General features: G+C 42.5%; 1 protein-coding gene across 1 annotated transcript in view; it reads right to left on the reverse strand.

Moving 5' to 3' along the window:
• Positions 1 to 15,539, reverse strand: part of LOC309367252 (CUB and sushi domain-containing protein 1-like) — a 401,610-nt gene extending 386,071 nt beyond the window's left edge. Inside the window, exon 1 of the mRNA XM_081906663.1 lies at positions 14,060 to 15,539. Coding sequence (XP_081762789.1) covers positions 14,060 to 14,129 — 70 coding nt within the window. The 5' untranslated portion in view covers positions 14,130 to 15,539. The remainder of the gene's footprint in view (positions 1 to 14,059) is intronic.
• Between the last annotated feature and the right edge of the window lie 3,661 nt (positions 15,540 to 19,200).

The following is a 19,200-nucleotide window of genomic DNA, read 5'->3' on the forward strand; positions in this document are numbered from 1 at the left end:
GTATTTGTGACTTGTGTTGTGAGCCACTTTGGGCACATTCTTGTGTGGGAAGTGGCATACAAATGCAAAGATGAATGAATGGGATGGATTACATTAGAGTGGGGGTTCACTCAAAATACGCTGGCACATGGAAGGAAGTGCACACGAGGAATGTGCATGCATGTTTAGACAAGGTTTGTTCCTAAATCTGAAATTCCCTTATTGGTCTTGAATAAGTCGCTGGCTCTCAGCTGGACTTTCCTAACTGTGAAATGGAAACAGTGGTTCTTTGAAAGAATATGAAGGTCTGACATCTGTTGTTTATTTGAAGGATCCAGGGAAAATGCTGATTCATCAAAACACCTCTATGACTGACACTACAGCTTTGGTACTCCAAGATGATGTGATTCTGAACATGTAGGAAAACTCCTATTTCTCTTTTTGCCTTACATCACTTCGGCTTTTCAATACTTATGCGTACGAAACAACAATTTTTCTTCATAAGCCACTTTAAAGTCTCCACCCAAATAATTTTGAAGCAACTCTAATGTATATCTGTACTTAGCAGAAATTTGGAAAGTTCACTTGGCTCACACACCTCTTGTCTCAGGTATGAAGCACTTCACACAGTTATTTAAATATCCAGGCAAGATAGCCTTTTCTATTTTCTTCTGACAATAACATTTCACTGAAGTAATTTTGTAAGTGGAGCTGTAGAAGAAATAAAATGATTAGCTCTCCTTTGTTCTGTAATCCTTCTGTAGTGTAATTCCCTTAAAACATAAAGTAGCAAGATAAAATATTGTCATGGAGATCAAAATTATACTTGTAAGTTTGCCTGTCAGTTCTATGGTAACTATTACTTATGATTAGTGCCATTATTCTTATTCCCCCCCCCCTTTTTAGTACAACAGTATTTAAATGTAAAACTGCACACACAGCCTTTAACAAAACATTGAGAAATTGAGCCTCAAACAATATCATTAATAAAATAATTCAAGTGCAGCATCCTTTTATAAATGATGCCAAACAGCAAGGAGGGAATCTGTGCCTAGTCAGAAGTAAGTTCCACTGAGTCCAAGTTAGTATGTACAGGATTAAAACTCTAGCGATGGAGTCAGATAGGTAGATGTTAAGAATAGTTCCCATCTGCCAAATTGGTGGTGGGGGCAGGACCAAGGATAGAGAGTTGTTTTGACTTTGAATGAGAAACTTATTGTTAAGCAATTCATACTGAATGCCACATGATGCTACTTCCATAAGGGCCATATGTGAACAACACCTTGTTTCATGTTCGTTTTGAATCATTTTAAAATGCAAAAATGTTCAGTTTGGTCTTGCTTAAGATAAGGGAACGGAGGATTCACATCTCTTAACAGTTGTGGTGGTGGGAGAGAAATTCAATTGCTATGGCAACCTGAGTTGAGGAAATCTTTCCTGTTTGCAGAGATCATCTCCATTCTATCAGTTGTTGTGTGTGTGTTTTTTACTAAATGTTACTAAAGAAAGCAATTAAAGGTTAATCTCTCTTCAAAAGCAAACAAATCAAAAGCCAGTGAACACCACAGAGAGCAAATGATACATTTCAAGTTGGTCAACAGCTTCCTAATACAGTACGTCTATGATGTGCAGGACGTTTTCTGTCCATTTCCATAGCATCAAATATTAATTTGATATGCTGTTAGCATCAGTGTTTGGCTTGAGCATACATTTAGACTTATATTTTTCTACTTGGATAAGTGGATGCATTAAAGGGCCTGAAACCCATTAAAGGCAAGAAGAATATTTCTGTTGGGTTCTGTGGACTTCGGATTAGGTTCTCTGTATTTAAACCTCCACGGCCAGGAAATCCAATTTGCATAGCATGGTTCCAAAATGAACATTGTGCCTAGCTGTGAGTACTACCTAACATGGATTTATTTAAAAACAGGCAGGCAGATTACATTCACATCTGCTGTGTAAAGGGCCCAGAAAATATTTCAATCATATCTCAGTTTTTGCATGTGTAATTTCGTAGCAAGGTGTGCAGGATAGCTGCTAGAAGAGAGGATTGAAGATGGCACATCATTCTAATCCCAGAGTATATTGTCAGCAAATCACACAGTCATAGTTATCACTTTCTCCAGAAAACTGACATAGCAACTTGAAGTGGGGCAGCCGGCTACTATTGTGTAAGAGGCCAGTTTTGATCCCTGTAGGATGAATTTTCTGATCCCCAGTTTAAAACATTTTGAAGCCTAGTATATCATCATTGTTCTCTCTCTAAGGCTTCACAGTTCCAACTAATTAATAGTACGCTCCTCTCTTTCAGCTGAGAAGTGGCAACCAATGTTGTGCGCACTTCACACACAGTGAGGGGCTGTTGCTGATCATCAGATGATACGCCCACCTGAGGAATGGGAAAGGAATATTAAGAATCTGGGGAAAATTTGCACATTTGGCAGAATGGCATAGCAGCATTTGCAAAAGTCTAGTAGTATTAAAGGGAATATCATATATATCCTCCCCACTAAAACTGTTGGTCTCCCTCCATACAGAGTACAGCTGTAGATGGAACAGTAGCTCCTGCCTTCATCGTCTAACATATTTCACAGCGAAGCTGTTTTGCTAAGCTCCACCCTTATATCTTTTCAACTACCCTAATAGACTAGCACCACATAGTTCAGTGTTGGAAATATAAATGCACTAAAGTTTATTTCATTTTCCAAACAACAAAAACACAGATAGAGATGATCACTCACTGTGGAATCCTTATAGTTGCTGAGTAGTACTAGAGATTTGTCAAATATCCAGTAAAGCTATGATATTCCTACTCCATACCCTCAAACCAAATGCCTATATTGGATCAATGAGCTAGATTTAATTATGTCCTTCCATTCATGAAAAGGGGCTTTGATCCAGCAAAGGCTCCTGTTCATGAAGGAAGAAACCAATTCATCTTATCCTCTGATCCTCTGAGGCCACCCAAATCAACACAGGAGGATTTGGGGCCATCCAATAGTGTGCAGGACTTAGTACCATTTTATGGGAAATTGCCAAAATAACCTCTGCTGAATCCAATCCCATTCCATGAATGAAAGGGTGCTGTTGGATTGTGTGCGATGAGAACCTAATAAAAGTTGGCTGCTTCCTAATTGCGAAGTTCACCAGTTTAGGCCTTTGAACATGTATATTTACCCTTATTTTAACAACTGCTGGAGAAAATGGTGGGAACATGCATTTATTTTTAGATTCACACACAGCTCTCAATAAAAAAATTATAATAGTAAGCCAGTATAAGGGTAGTTTTACAAAATATCCAAGCTCCCAAATAGAATATGTTTTGACTTCCACTTGCAAGTTCTGGAGAAAAGTAGGTCAGCACATAAGATTCCCCTACTGAATCTGACACAAAAGCAAAAGGGGAGTTGCAGTAAATACTTTGCAATGCCACAACTGTAGTAGCCCCTTCTCCTTTCCCTCATGTTATGAATTACAAGCATCTCTACCAGTCAGCAATTCTAATGTGTTACACTAGGCTGTGAGCACAATCCCACTATTCCATGCATATATACTCAGAAATCAGTACTACTAATTTCAATGGGATGTGTTCCCAGTTAAGTATCTACAGTATTCCATTTGAACAAGACTTGTATAGGTTTGCACTATTGATGTTGTTATGATTACAAATTAGGTTGAAATGACCCCCTTCACCATCTCCCACGGCTCTTCGGAACATTACCACAATATCCATATGTTCAAAGAAAAATCACATTGGTTGTATTAGCATATTTTCAATTCAAAACAGCTGTTAAGTTGTAACTGAGTAGATGGTGACTTCACAGGTATTTTCTATGAAATGGCAGTAACATTTAAAGTTGCTCCCAGATTCAACTCAAGCCATGATTTGTTGGTGATAGTTCATGTACACTAGAATTTCCCATTGTTATATTCAGCTTTATGCTTTTCTATTAATTTTCAGGGAAGCCTACCGACATTGCTGTTGAGGGGACTCTCATTCTTTTCTGAATTGGTAGGTTTGTCACATATAAAGCATCTCTGTGGTAGCATCACAATAATGAAACACTTCCTCCCTGCCTTCCCTTGCCTTTCGGATCTGGTGGAAGCTCAGTTTGGTGGCCACTGTACAGCTATTCAAATTAATTAGTGCAGGAGTAGGGTCTTTTTAATTCACAACCAAGCTAAAATGAAGTTATAAACCATGATCACTCTCCTCAACTTCTCATGCTACATATAAGCTTGTAATATTATCCATAACATACTAGCTTGACTTAATATAATGAGACATAATTATTTTGTGGCACTGAATCCCAGTCTTGTTGGGATTGGTACATTATGTATTTTCACTGGTGTGGGGATCATGCTGCATATTTTATTGCTTCCTAATTTAGCAAATATTTGCCTATGAAGGTAAAGGTGCACAAAGTAGCTACCTAGCTTTAAACAAAGACAGATGGCAGAAATTGTATGGTAACTGAAGGACTGTAGGAAATCACATTTAATGATTATACCTCCAATTAGAGTATTCCTGCCATTGCAAGAATTTGTGATTTTTGTGCAGCTGTGTCCTTGAAAACAAATCATTAGCAACATTCTCATTAGTCAAGAGACTTGTACTTATCATTATAAACATAAATATGAGACAAATTAAACCTAGTTCTCCTCCTGAAATATATATATATATGCCTTCCAGTTTCAAATGATCTCAAAATGCATTTTTGTGAAACACCCTGAGACCTCTGGGTATAAGGTGGTATATAAATTCAAAAAATAAAATAAATATGCTCTCCAGTTAACAAGTGATGAGCTACGGTTCTAAGATTCAACAAATAACTTTTTGGGTTTAACATGTTGTGTTAAGGGTTTTTCATGCTCACACAAGCTCTGACATTCCAGTTCCTATGGGGGTGGGGAGGAAATTCAGCAAATATACGTAAAAGTCCCTTGAATCTCAAACCCTTACTTTTCTCTGATATGTTTTCCACTCCACTCATTTCCCTCAAACTCTTTTCTACTCATATCCTAGGATTTCTTCGCCCTAACATAACTTCTTACCTATTGACATACTTGAAAGATAAACACTTTTTAAATTGCACAAAGCTACAAACATATTACAAAAATCATGAGTATGGCACATACTAGGTGTGCCCCTTGACCTAATACAACACTTTCTCAACATATGCAGCACAGATGCCTATTTTCCCCAAAACCACCCCAACAAAGGCTATGGAAGGAAAATACACAACACCTGTGAACTACCTAAAATTATTCATAGATTTGTCATTCAAAACAAGCCATTTATTATCGTTTCTACTCCAAATTTTTCATCCTAAAACGTACCTCTCCTATATTGCCAGATTTCGAATGTCAACAGAACTTTTTTAAAAACCATAAGCTGTAGAACAGGCTTTCTCAACCTCAATTCTCCAGATGTTTTGAGACTACAATTCCCATCATCCCTGACCATTGGTCCTGCTAGCTAGGGATCATGGAAGTTATAGGCCAAAAACAGATAAAGGGCCGAGGTTGAGGAAGCCTGCTGTAGAACCTACAATTCCCAAATGTCATAATAGAAGAATGAGATTCAGCTGTCTTGCTCTTAACAAAGGGCCACAACTGCGGATCTATGTTAATACTGTACTGTGAAATGTGTTCGTTGAAAATAAGAGGAATACTGCATGTTCTGATAAGAACTTACGTCAGTTTTTGTTTGTTTTGATTTGTACCAGCAGACAATTCACAAATGTTACCATAGTACATCACAATCATCACATCAGATATAGTTCATGTAATTTGTCTATATAGGTATCGCTCTTGGAAACACTGCAGCAAATATTTTATAGAACTTGCTAATCAAGAAAAAAACAGGTCACTTTATTTATGTATTTATAATTCATCATCTCCAAAGACTGAGGCGACTTACAAAACAGCTAAAAACTATACTGAAATATAAACCAACGAGACATATAAATTATAATTAAAATAGATAACAAAATTAAAATAGCAATACGTTTTTCTTTTAAAAAGAGAGATCAGTGCTTATTTGTCCAGTCTGATTGAAACTGGGTTATGAGTCCTCTGCAGGTACAAAATAAAATAAAATGTATTTCAGATTGGAGCCCTACCCCACTACTGTATTCATGAGCATTTAAATGGATTTGTGCCATAGAAAAGACAGATTTATTTTATTTTATTTTTTTAAAAAAATGTATAAAAGGAAGTAAAAAGACCTGTATATAAAAAAAACTTGTTTGCTTCTTATTTTCTTTCTCTTTCCCCCACTCCCCGCCTAGACTGCTGCTACTCTGAACTGCATGAATAGCTACGTTGTATTGAACCGATATATTAAAGAGTAGATCTCAATTTTGGCAACTCCAGAACCAAACAGTGACAGAAAATGAAGCTTCCCTCTCTTCCCTCATAGTCTCTGTGCTTATTTGAATCCCACTTAAGAAAACAGCCTCACAGTATGGGAACCACTACTCTAGAAGCAATGAGAATACAACACATAAAGCTTTTTCCACCCATATATATGAGTAGGCATTAAGCATGGCGGGGAACCTTAAGTTGTTGTAGTTCCAGTCATTATTTTGACAAAGTGATAGCAGCAAGCAAAGGGTACACAAAAACTTGTTCTTTGAAAATAAGCTGGAACACATGTATGTGTGTTCCGGAGCCTGACTCTTAGCTGAAGAAGGATATTCACTTCCCTGCTTTTCATTGAAACTTGGCATCAGGAATAATGTGTAAAATCTGCTTGTTTTGTATATTCTGTGGGAGATGGAAGAGAAAATAACTGCAGTGATGATTTAAAATTACCTTTTCAAATAACAGTATGGAAGACAGGTCACTTATCAGATCCGAAACATTTTTACTATATATCCTTTTATGCACTTCTCAGGTTCAGTTAGATTTAGAGGTTTCTACCAGATGTCCCCTCTGCAGCTCCCATTACCCCCTGACCATTGGTCAAGCTGGCTGGAACAGGTGGAAATTGGAGTTCAGTCACATCTAGAGGGTACCAAATTGACTAGCTCTGAGTCAGATGTCTGCACAAGAAAGTGAATTCCAGAAGAATTCATTCCTACTAGCAGAGATCTCATTTCTTTCCTATTCTTAAGAAACCATCACAAAATTTACTCCAGCCCCAGCCCACCAGAGCTAATTTTTTGGGGGGTATACATTGAGCTGCTGGGGAGAGGGGAAGAAAGATTCATGATGGTCTTGATATATTGAAACCCACAAGATGAGATTCAACAGATATGAATCTGTACCTGCATTTAGGAGCTAAGAATCATTGCCACAAATATAGAAGGGAGAGGAGACCCCCCCCCACACACACCTTACATGCCAAAGGTGTATTGATTCATCATAAGCCAAACATGAAACAGTTTTGCAACGTGGCTATAAAGAACCTTGCAGTCTTTGGATGCATAAATAGGTGCATGGTGTCCAAATTGTGATAAGTAATCATTTCATTCTACTCTGTGCTGGTCAGTTCTGGGTACTTTAAGAAGGACCTTGACCAACTGAAGCATGTTCAGAGGAGGACAATCAGAATGGCGAGGAATCTGGAAACCAACTGCTATGAAGAACAGTTGAGAGAGTTGGGTGTTTAGCTTGGAGAAAAGAATATTAAAAGGAGAGGGGCAATGGTAATGTTACACACACACACACACACACACACACACACACACACGGCTGTCACACACAATAAGGAGCTGACTTCTTGTCTATGTTTTTCCAGAAGGCAGGACTAGGAAAATGGCAAAAACTGCAAGGAAGCAGATTTCAGCTAAATATTAAGAGAAAGTTAGGAGTGGAATGGACTGCCTCAGGATGTGGTGAGTGTTGCTGGAACTACTGGAAAAGAGTCCAGACAACCGTCAGGAAGGGGTACTGTATCTGCCTCCTCCATTGCAGATTATGAACTGAACACAGGATTGGACAAAATGGTCAAGAATCCTCTCAACTATGACCTCCAAAGGGCACCTTGACCACCATGATGTAATCAACATTATATATCTACACTAGTAATTTATATTGGTTTTACACTAGTTGTTTATATTGGTTTTATACTATTTTAACTATCAACTGTACATTCTTCCCCTGTTTACTCCTTCCTCCATTTCCCCTTTCTCTTTTTTATGTCTGTCTGTGTGTATGTAGCAAATGAAATGACTGCTAAACCCATTAAGACTATTGTGTAGACATGCCCATAGCACAAAACTGAGCTCTTTTTAAGTGGCACTCGCATTAGAAAGGCTTCTGATAGGTAGCAGAGCAGGACAGGCTTGCTACATTTATTTCCCATAAGATGTTTCCATACACAGGCCAAACTTTAACAAGGGAGACATCTGAATAGCTGGTATCTGGATAATGAGTTGTGAATTAGGAGAATGTGGCTACAAAGCGGTTTCTGTGCTAGATAAGAGGTGGCATAATTTCTTTCTCTTATGATCACACAGTGCAGGGCTGGGAGCAGGAGAATTTTCAGCTGAGGGTGTGAGATGCAGATTTACACACCTGGTCCATAGGGCACGCCCATGTGAGAAAAACAAGGCAATGTCTCACTGTGAAAGTTAGATATGGAGAAGAAGAGTTATGCACTACGCAACACCCCTGGTGGTTGTACCTTTATCTCTATTGCTAACATTCAGACAAACCACTGCCTGAGCAGCATTATAGTTACGTTTATCAGTAGGATTAAGGTCCTTGACTACCAGCATGAACAAATGACTTTCGGAACTAATCCTTCTGTGCCTACAATATTATATGATCTGCTTTGGAAGACTTTATTTCTACTACAAGGTCTTTCCGTAAGTAGCGATATATTTAACAGACTTGAAGCAAGTCTCTTTAAATGCATGCAACAACTAATACTTGATTGGGAGCCGCCCAGAGTGGCTGGGGAAACTCAGCCAGATGGGCAGGGTATAAATAAATAAATTATTATTATTATTATTATTATTATTATTATTATTATTATTATTATTGAAACGAACTTAACCATTTTGCAGAACAGCTGGTCAGATGTCCTGGAAGCAGTGATGAAATGAAGTCACAGAATGCTACTTATGGTATTACATTTCCCTCTTCATCTGAAGAAAACTATCTTATCATCATCATTTTTAAATAAAAAATGTATACCGTCTTTCTATCTTACAATATTCAAGGCGGCTTACAAACTGAAGAAACAAAAAATGTACATCTTAAAACAATCTAATGCAATACAAAAATGTTATAATAAAACATGACTTTAAAATAGGCAACCTACATCAAAAAAGTAACATTCAACCATCATTAGAATAGTATTAAATAATAATAATAATATATAAAAGTTAAACAGAAATCCACTCAACAGTTACAATAAATAATTTCTAAACTATAATCAATAAAACAATGGCAAGCCACAGTACATAAAATAATAAAATACAATTACAGATCTTGGGAAGTGTAAAAAGGAAAAGGAAACTAGGACATTTATTTATTTTTTAAATCAAAGAAACCTACCTTCCCACCCACCCCTGTGAATATTATTAGTTCACAATCTTCATTAAGTGGCTATACTACTTTGGTTTGGCTGGAGTGTGATATAAGCACCGTAACCCCAGCCATAACCTTACGTTTGCAGGACAGCTTCTTAAGTCAAACCTCCTAAATTTAATACTGAGCAAATAGCCATCAAGAAACAACACCCTTCTATGTTAGTATAGACCATGCACAAGACATTGGCTGGATTACTTGGAGGTGTGGTTGTGGTAAATGATGACTATGATGAGTGAGGAAGATGAGAGGGCATTCTTTCTTAAGCGGCTTGGCATGTCACAATGACCTGCAGTTTGGTGGAGAGAAATCCCAAGCCCCAATGGGCACACCTTTCTACTCAGTCAGAGGAGTTATCTGGACTATCTATTTACATGCAATAATAATTGCCTCATTTTATCAGCCCAACACGTAAAAAAATAAGACCTGATGAGGATCTGAGCCAAGCTATTGAATTAAATAAAATCTTCAAGGTGCATGTGATCAAGGAGAGGAAATCTGGATATTTTCCCAAGCAGTGGACCACATTGCATTAACTATGGGTGCTTTCTCCCAGTCCCAGTACCATGATGGAGAAAGGCAAGTTATAGCATGTAAAATAGGTGTGGTCCCCCCTTCCTTTCATAAGAAAAAAAATATTATTCCCCAAATCAACACAGAGTAGCTCCCTTCTCAAGAAACGTTTGCTTTCCAAAAATCCAGTAACAATGGAAACGTAGTACAAAGCAACAACCAAAAATGCACACACCTTTTTAATCCCATTTAAAAATCACAAGAAGCAACTTTTACTCCTTGCTTCCAAGTTATATGCTTCTTTGCAGCTTCTTGTACCTATCAAGAACCCTATTAATTACTGGAAGCAAAGCTGCACTCATGTAACCTTAATTCCCCTCTGTTCCTTATAATTAGCAAGTAGTGCGTACCTTATTGCTGTGACAGAGGTGAGGTTAGAGAGGAGGATTTCTACTTTTTCTTTTCTTTTTCTTTTTAGTACAGCGGTGGAAACATATAGGCCTCCCTATTTATTTTTTTCCCTCCTGCCAAAAAGGAGGGTATATGCATGCTTTAAATCACATGGATGGGGATTGCTGGCATTGAAAGCAGAGATGCATTCCTGAACAATTTTAACCGAATATGTAGAGCTCATAGCCCTATCCTAACCATATTTAAAGTAAATTATCCTAGCTCAATAAGACCTACTTACAAGTAAATATGCATTTGGATTCTGGTTTTGGCTTCAAGAAAGTTACCGGAAGAAAGCCAATAGGCTAAAGACAGATTTCTATAGATTTTTAGCTAAAGAAAAATGAAAATGAACCACAAGAACCCTTTTAAAAGCATTTTATTTGGGAAGGAACTTATGTGCAACTGTTCAATAGGTTATGGGATTTGACCTACACATATAGTGTGTGTGTGTGGCAGGAATGTTAGTGATAAATATACTTGTCTTGTCAGGAAAGACAAAGAGAACATTACATATAACACACACACACAAACACACACACACTTCTCCATGGAAATGTAGCACTTTGGATTCTTCATCATAGAATCTCTGTCAATAAAAAAAGCAAATTAATTCCTCTCCATGGGGCAGTTAAAATAAAGAGTTGCTGGGCACTGCTAATTAAGATGTTATGTGCTTAGAAAACCAACGCTGATCTGTTACTAGGTGATAGTTATTTTTCAGTCACTCTCTCTGTAAGCAGTACACCTCGTTCCAAATGTAGGTTTACATTATGCTAAATATAGATGCGAGTGCTTTAAAGCTTTGGAATCTAAAAGGTAGCAGTGGGAAGGAGTCAAACGTCACTGCTGTTTCTTCTTCTTCTTTTCTTCTTCTGCTTATTGTCTGGATCCAGTGCTACGTAAGATTGCAGCCTATTTTCCCCCTCCCCATATTAAAATAATGCACAGCTAAATTAATCTTAACTCTTGCATCACCAAAGGTACTGCCCAAAGCCCACTTTATGGATTAGCTGAATACATCTGAGCAGTGCTTTCTAAGCATGAACCAGACTCAGCGTTTCATACACAATGTCAGCTTTTCTTTTCTTTTTTAAGGAAAATGCTAAAATGGCAAATGTCAAGAACCAGCAACAGTGTGTTTAATAAGTGAGTCAGAACTCTAAGTCCTCAGCTGTAGCTGAGACAATAGTGCTATTGATTGTAACTTATCCCACCCTCTCCTCTCCTCAGCCTCAAGAACATATTATTTGCCTTGATGCCACAGGATGAGCCCGTTTGATTGCAATTGTATGTCCATTCCTGGCAAATCCCCCCCCCCATTCCTCCAGTGCTCCTGGCCACAGGCAGCTGTTAGCAGCTGCTAAAAGAATCTGAATCTGCCAGAGGATCTGGATTTGTGTCCTTCTTTCAAATCCAACTTCTCAAAAAACCCCAATCCAGAGGCAAAGGACTGAAATGAAACACACGTGTCAGGATTATTAAGCAGCAATAGCAGGGCAAAGCAAAACCTTGGCTAATTGGGGCTGCACAGGGGAAAGAAAAACGCTGTCTCCCAGCTAAGAAGACACAGAGTCAAGGGTGGTAGAGGAGGACAGAGTGTGATGAAAATATAGCAACTTTTGGAAATGGAATGAAACAGAAAGACCTCTGTTGCCGCAGTAGACTGAAAGGGGGCAAAATCCTACTATGGCGTGTGAATAGCTCCAAGGGCGAGCCTTGTCTTTATAGGAGCTGGCCTTTCAGCACGATTTCTAAATATGTCAGATGTTTCTGTTCCTCTGTTCTTTATTCAAAGTGAGTAAAATGAGATCAGAGGCAGCAAAGAGCCAGGCATCACTTTGTCACCTGCGGCAGCTCCAGGGATGGGGTTGAAGGCAGGGTGGTGATGGGGCTTTAGTGCATTCATTAACACAACTTGCTCTTCTTGCTCCAAACTATGCAAGCCTTAGCACAACTCAGTGTATTGAAACAGAGATGAGATGTTGCCACCTGCCTTTTACCCTTCCTCTAACCTCTGCCTAGTGATTAAAAGTAATTCAGGGAAAGAAGAAGGAAGAAAAAGAGGAGGGAGGGAATCTAAACGGGATGCTCACTTATGCAAAGTGACCCCACTACTTTACAATGTGGCACCATGTCATAATTCAGAACACACACTCACACAGGAAGTAGACAGGAGAGGCAGACACAAGCACTTTTAGTCACTTTGAAGTTTTTGCTCTCTCTGAGTTTTCAATAATTTGCTATAAAATCGGGACAGCAAAAAAGAAGAGGTTGATTTGGGAGAAATAGCTGTTTTTAATATGTTATGCTTGAATGGATTTTTTTCATTTTATTAAAAAAATAGCAAAAGAAATTATCTATATCCCCCTCCTACCCTTTGTAAGGACACCTGAAGAGGAAGAGGGAGCTTCAGAAGCAAGACAGAAACAGGTTTTGAAGTAAGCAGGTGTTGTCACCAGAGGCAGCCACAACACACACACACACCTTGCCAACACGAAAAAGGCCCGGGCTAATGAGAGGCAAAGTGAATAAAGCCGACCTTGTTGTCTCAGGGGCAACTAGGCAAGTTGTGGGGCTAGGGCCAAGGCAGAAGTTGTGTAACCCTCCGGTATCCTGCCCCACCTTGGTTTCAAGGAGAAAGAGAATGCCAAGCAAGCAAACAAACAAACAAACGGTGAAAGGAGATTCCTGGATGTGGGGGGAGAAGAGAGGGACTACAGGCAAGATAAGCACCACCTTTTTCTATGCCGACCATCAGGAACATCCTTGGGTCCCCTCCAAGCCTGCTTCCCTCCCCTGCCTCCCTGCAACTTGCAAGGAACAAAGTACAGGTCTCAGCCATCCCAGGGGTGGGGTGGGCGAGGGCTGAGAACACCACACGGCCACCTCCTTCTGGGAAAGCAGGGCAGCAGAAGGGCGGGCGAGGTGCCTAGCTGGCCTTTGCTGGCAGCGGAGCTTCCTTCCATCTCGGGGAGGAAGAGGAGAGGGTCTGAGGGTGGGGAGGCGGCAGAGGAGGAGGAGGAGGAGGCGGAGGCGGGAAGGAACTTGGCAGCCCAGCCAAGCTATCTTTAGCATCCCTCGGTTAAGTACCAGCCACCACCACATCACCACCCATGTGCGGACGAGGAGAGAGGGCAAGGTCCCCCCCGTCCAGCCCGGGAGGCTCCCTTCGCTGGCGGCGCAGTTCCTCCCCCATAGCGCACCCCCCCCCCACAAACCACCAGCAAAAAACAACAGCAACAACCCCCACATAACCCTCCCTTCATGAACCACCAGCGGCGGAGCTGGGAGGGAGCAGGTGCCAGGCATGCCACGGTCCGGGTGTGCGCGGCGACGGCGAGGGGAGCGTGGAGCCGTTGACCAGTGTATATATATATATATATATATATTGGGGGGGGGGGAATACACGCTGAGGTAAAGCCGGGAGCTGGCACAGGCACGACACCCCTTCCCCCCTCCTTCCAGTCGGGTCGGCTGTAGAAGAATCTCCCCCCCCCCACACACACACACACAAAAGGAGGAAGCCCCCCTCAAGTAACGGAAAGAAGGAGAAACCAGCAAGGCTTACCCTGAGCTGCGGCGACGAGCCCCGCGCAGAGCACCAGCAGCCGAGCCTCGAATTGCCTCCACGCAGTCATGTCTGCAGTTTATTCCACACACATAGAGAGAGAGGGAAAGGCGCGAGCGGGAGCTCGGAGGAGGCAGGCAGAGACCCGGGGTGGGGGTGGACGGGGGGGGGGGGTTGCAACGCCGGTTGGTTGGTTGGTTGGCTGCTTGACCGGTCGGTCGGAGCACCTCGCCGCGGCGCCTCTCAGCTGCGAGCGCGGGCTCCCTCCCTCGCCAGAAGTGCCCGCGGGGCGAAAGAATCACCAGAGGGCGAAGCCAGGCGGAGGAGGAGAAGGAGAAGGAGGTGGTGGTGGTGTCGGCGGCGGCAGCAGCAGCAGCGAGGGGAGCTCCAGGTGCCGCGAGTGGCAGCGGCGGCGGCGGCGCAGCATTCGACGCCTCCTGCAGGACTGCTGGTTGCCTCGGCTCGCCGCCTTCTCATAGCATCAAGTGCCGGCGAGCCACTGCGGGGCGGAGAGCGCGCGGGGAGACCAGGCTGAGGGAGAGGAGCGGCGAGAGCCTCCTCCGCCAGCGGCTCTCCCGAGTCTGAGGCGAAAACCACCAGCTGCCCCAAGACAGCGGAGACGTCGACGACGAGGAAGACCGTGGAGAGGTGGCGACGGCGGTGGTGCGAGAGGAGGAGACGCGGCCGGGCATCGAGTGAGGAGGGAAGCCAGAGGAGACGCGGACGGCAGCGGCGGCGGCAAATAAAAAGAAAGGCGCGCGAGGGAGAGGAGAGAACCAAATGGAAATAGCGGGTTGCTCCTCACGGCCAGGAGGAGAAGCTGAGGGACGCAGCCGAGCCGGGAGAGCGCGGCAAGCTTGACAGGCTGCTAGCAGCGCAAGAAGGAGCTGCTGCTGCCGCTGCCGCCGCCGCCGCCGCCGCTCCTGCTGCTGCTGGACTCAACCATCCCTTCCCACAGAGAGGGGAAGGAGGCTGGAGCGGCGCAGCGGCGGCAGCAGGAGCGAGCGAGCGAGCGCACCCGCCAAAGCCCAAGGCAAAGCAGCCGCAGCAGCCTTCTCGCAGCCCTCACGAAACGGGGGTGGGAAAGCGAGGGGAATCGTTTTCTCTCTTCTCTTCTCTCCCCCCCCTCAAAAAACCCCCCTCCGCCCCGCTGAGGGAGGTGGCGGCGGTGGCTGGGAATCTTCTTTTCCAGTCACAGGTGACGACGGGGCAGTTGAGGGGGCAACTGGAGAGAGAAAGCGCGCGCGCCGGCTGAGGGGCGGGACGAGGAACGCGCTCGGGAATCCCGCGCCGCGCTGCGAAATGCGCTCTGGCGTCCCGTCGTCGTCCCTCACGCTTCTCGCCTTCCCGAATCCCGACAGACCTACCTCGCAGGGCGCACGTTGGGCGCCTTGAGGCGGCTGGTGAAGCGTAAAAGGCGGGAAGTCGCAGCTACAGGAGTGCAGGGAATGGTTCCCCCTGGTCGGTTAAACGACAGCAGGAGCCCAAACCCAGGCTTTGCTTGGTGTCTTTGAGGAGAAATGTCCTCCTGGGGTCGCCCAAGGGGCCGTTTGCAAGGGTCTGGATCCAATCTAAATAAGAGTGCCCTCCTCCCTTAAAAAGAGCAAGGGACACCTGGGAGCCAGTGGCATAGCTGTCAACTTTTCCCTTTTCTTGTGAGGAATCCTATTTGGAATAAGGGAATTTCCCTTTTAAAAAGGGAAACGTCGACAGCTATGGCCAGTGGGCAACCTTGAACTTAGGTCTAACATATCTTCTTTGGCTACGGGCTTCTTTCAAGGAAGCCCAACCATCACACACACACAATGCTGGGTGTTTTTGTATGCGTGTCTAAACCCACTGGGATAGCTCAGTCGGGAGAGCACAAGACTCTTCATCTCAGGGTTGTGGGTTCGAGTTCCACGTCGGGCAAAAGATTCTTGCATCGCAGCGGGTCGTATTAGATGACCCTCGTGGTCCCCTCCAGCTCTATGACTCTATGAAATCCGGAATAATACTTGGCTTTGGCTCTGTGCTAAAAATCACTCGCTTGGAGATGGGTGCCTGCTCCACCCGGACCATACTGAAAGAAGTGATCCCAAATTATGCATTTGAACATGTGTCCTTCCACCTGTGGCTGTCGTAGGACGAAGAAGACAGCCGTTTCCCAAATCCGATGGACAAGGCTCGTTAGGCCCCTGTTCAGCAAGGGCACTTAAAAACGGTGCTCCTCTTATTCCTTGGCAGCATTCACAAATGACACTTCCCGCACTAAAAGGCGTGCTTGGGAATCTCTTTTGGACAGCAATGCAGGCTTCACACACAGTCCGATCATCAGACCCAGGAAGTGCAAACCAGCAATCCTTGTTTCAGCATCACTTGAGCAATGCAAGACTGGGCAAGCCCCACTCCTGAATTACTTCTCTGAGCGCTAGCTAAATAATTTTAAGGGACATTTAGGATGTTCTTTCAGGACAGGTCGGGTTCTTCAGTTTATCTTCAATATGGCCATTTCCCCATGGAAGGGCTGGAAGTGGGTTCTCTGACCCCATTTCAAAGGAGTTTCGGAGTGGAGTCACTTAAAAGAGCCTCTGATGCGTTTGCTACCTTAGGTCCATTTCCAGCTCTCCGTCAGGGCAAAAATAGAGAATGAAAAATGGGAAAAAACCAAAACAGCTAAGTCGCCTTGGCACCTCGTTTCTTTTTCTCTGTTCTAATACTCTCCCATTCCCAATGTCCGGCCTCATCAATTTCTGCCATTTAAAACTATTTCTTAAACCCATTTCTTTGATGTCAGTATTGAGAAGACATCTTCTAAACGTGAGCCTAAAAACAACAACAACAACCTAGCCTTCGTTCTGTGGCATAAACTACAGTGGTTCCTTTTTAAGTCCACGAAATGTCAGCTTTTCTGTTTTCCTAATAAAACAGATTTGTTTGCTTAAAAACTCTCTGAAGCTGCGATCCTGTGTGCCCTGGGAGTAAGCTCCATTGAAGTCAGTGGGGCTTGCTTCTGAGTAAACCAAGCGATTCCTTGGTTTCTTGCCAGAAGAAGTCGAAAATTCTAAAGCCACTTAACACAGCAGAAAGAACCTTACTTCCTAATTAATGCCCGAAGCTACCTGTGCTGGTAATTAAAATACAAAGGATCACAGGACAGAAGCAAAACCAATGGCGAGGAGGAGTTTCGAGGTTGTAATTAATCACTGGTGATAAATTCTCTTTCTTGGTAAAATATGGAAAGCTGTTGCCTCGTTGTACGTTGGTTCAACGAGTGGGTACTGAACAAAATAGGCTAGCTCTGTTAATAGGCTTATATTTATATATTAATGTTGCTGCTTTTCTCGCTGGCGGGGCAAGCGGGACGGAGGCTTTGCGAACTGGAAATCTGCGAGAAACATGTGACACTGCTGCCATCTAGCGGCTTCATTTTTCTCTGTAGCGAATTCATAAATATTAAAGACACATTTCAGTCTTAGTTGGAAAAAAAACAACCAAAAAGGGATTATTAGCGCGTGTAAGAAAGATCTCCGCCACGCCCTCATCGTTTGCCTATCTATTTATTTGTTGACTTTATATTCTAGCCTTCCTCCCAAAAAAGCCAAGGGAGGCACAAGAGCCTATAGTCTCTACTACTATTGCAGATGCCACTCTTCCCTTACATTCCAGATTGGGAGGATGCAAACCTCGAACAGCGACTCATGCAGATGTACAACAGACAGGCGAATATGAGAGCAGATAATTTTGTTGCTTCTCTGCATCCAGAGTGATTTAATGCTTCGATCTGGTGCGGAGGGATATGGCAGCATAGCCTGATCAGGAGGGACAAAGGAAAGAACAACGAATCACGCAGATATGGGATAGGCATCTTCATGAGTGCTGGTGGCTCATAGAACTCACAGAATCATGGAGTTGGAAGGGACCCTGAGGATCATCTAGTCCAACCCCCTGCAGTGCAGGAATATGCAGCTGTGCCTTAACGGGGATCAAACCTGCAACCTTGGGGTTATCAGCTGTACACTCAAAGCAACTGAGCTATCCAGGATGTACAGCACACTGATATCCCTCAGTAAACCATTCAGCAATTATTGGACTAGTGCAAACCAGATGTGTTACCATTATACTTCCCATCTTTGTATGCATTGAATTCAAAAGGTCTGTGTTTTCAGAATGGAACTTTGAAGAGTTAAAATAATGAAAGCCAAACTCCCTGATGCTTGAAACGGTCATCTTCACTGCTATTGGTTCCCTCTTTGAGACACACTAGTTTTAAACAAAAGCCAGCATATCCCATTTCATCTGTTTGTACATAGTCTTTTCATGCTAGCATCCTTATCATCCTTCATAATTGTCAGTCCCTAAGCTTCCCTCAGCTGTGACCTTTTTGTTTGTTTGTTTCATACCTGTACCTTATACAGCTCCTAGCACACTGCAGGCCTGCTCCAGTCGACAGAACTAGCACTTTTACAAGTGTCACATAACGTTCATTTTGCACCCGCACAGAATTGATTCTTTGATGTGGCAGTACCTGTTCTCTAGAACTCCTCCTTGTCCATTTATGTTAGGTAGGCACCTTCACTGTATTTTTTCCTGCACCTACTAAATACTTATTTTTTTTTATGCAAGCCTACCAAAACATGTACTTTAATTTTTCTTATGTAGATTTTAATAACTGGTTTTTGGTTGTTGTTTTTTATTTATATTCTAATGCATTTTAAAGTTAGCTTGCTCTTAATGTTTGATTTAATCAGTATTTGCAATGAATATTTTATATTTTATATAAACAGCTTACAGTGTAGAATAATAGATTATGAAGCATAGGTTATGGGTGTGTGTGTGTGTGTGTGTGTGTGTATATATATATATATATATATATATATATATATATATATATATATGTATATGTATATATACACAGAAAATTTACTTGTTAGTTTACATTGGGAAATAGGAATACATTGGGAAATGCTCATGCACCAAAATAACAGGGAAAGTTCATGCCAGCTTATAGTTGGGGATGGGGAAAATGAAATTCTCATCAACAGAATACAGCACATCATATATGCTGGCAATAGGTTTATAGATAATGGCAGAATCCTTCATCTCAACATCTGTATCCATCATTGTGCTTAAAGAAAAAGGCTCTATCCACTGAAACACTT

This window comes from Podarcis melisellensis (assembly GCF_964234715.1).
Source record: "Podarcis melisellensis genome assembly, chromosome: 3".
Taxonomy (NCBI): domain Eukaryota; kingdom Metazoa; phylum Chordata; class Lepidosauria; order Squamata; family Lacertidae; genus Podarcis; species Podarcis melisellensis.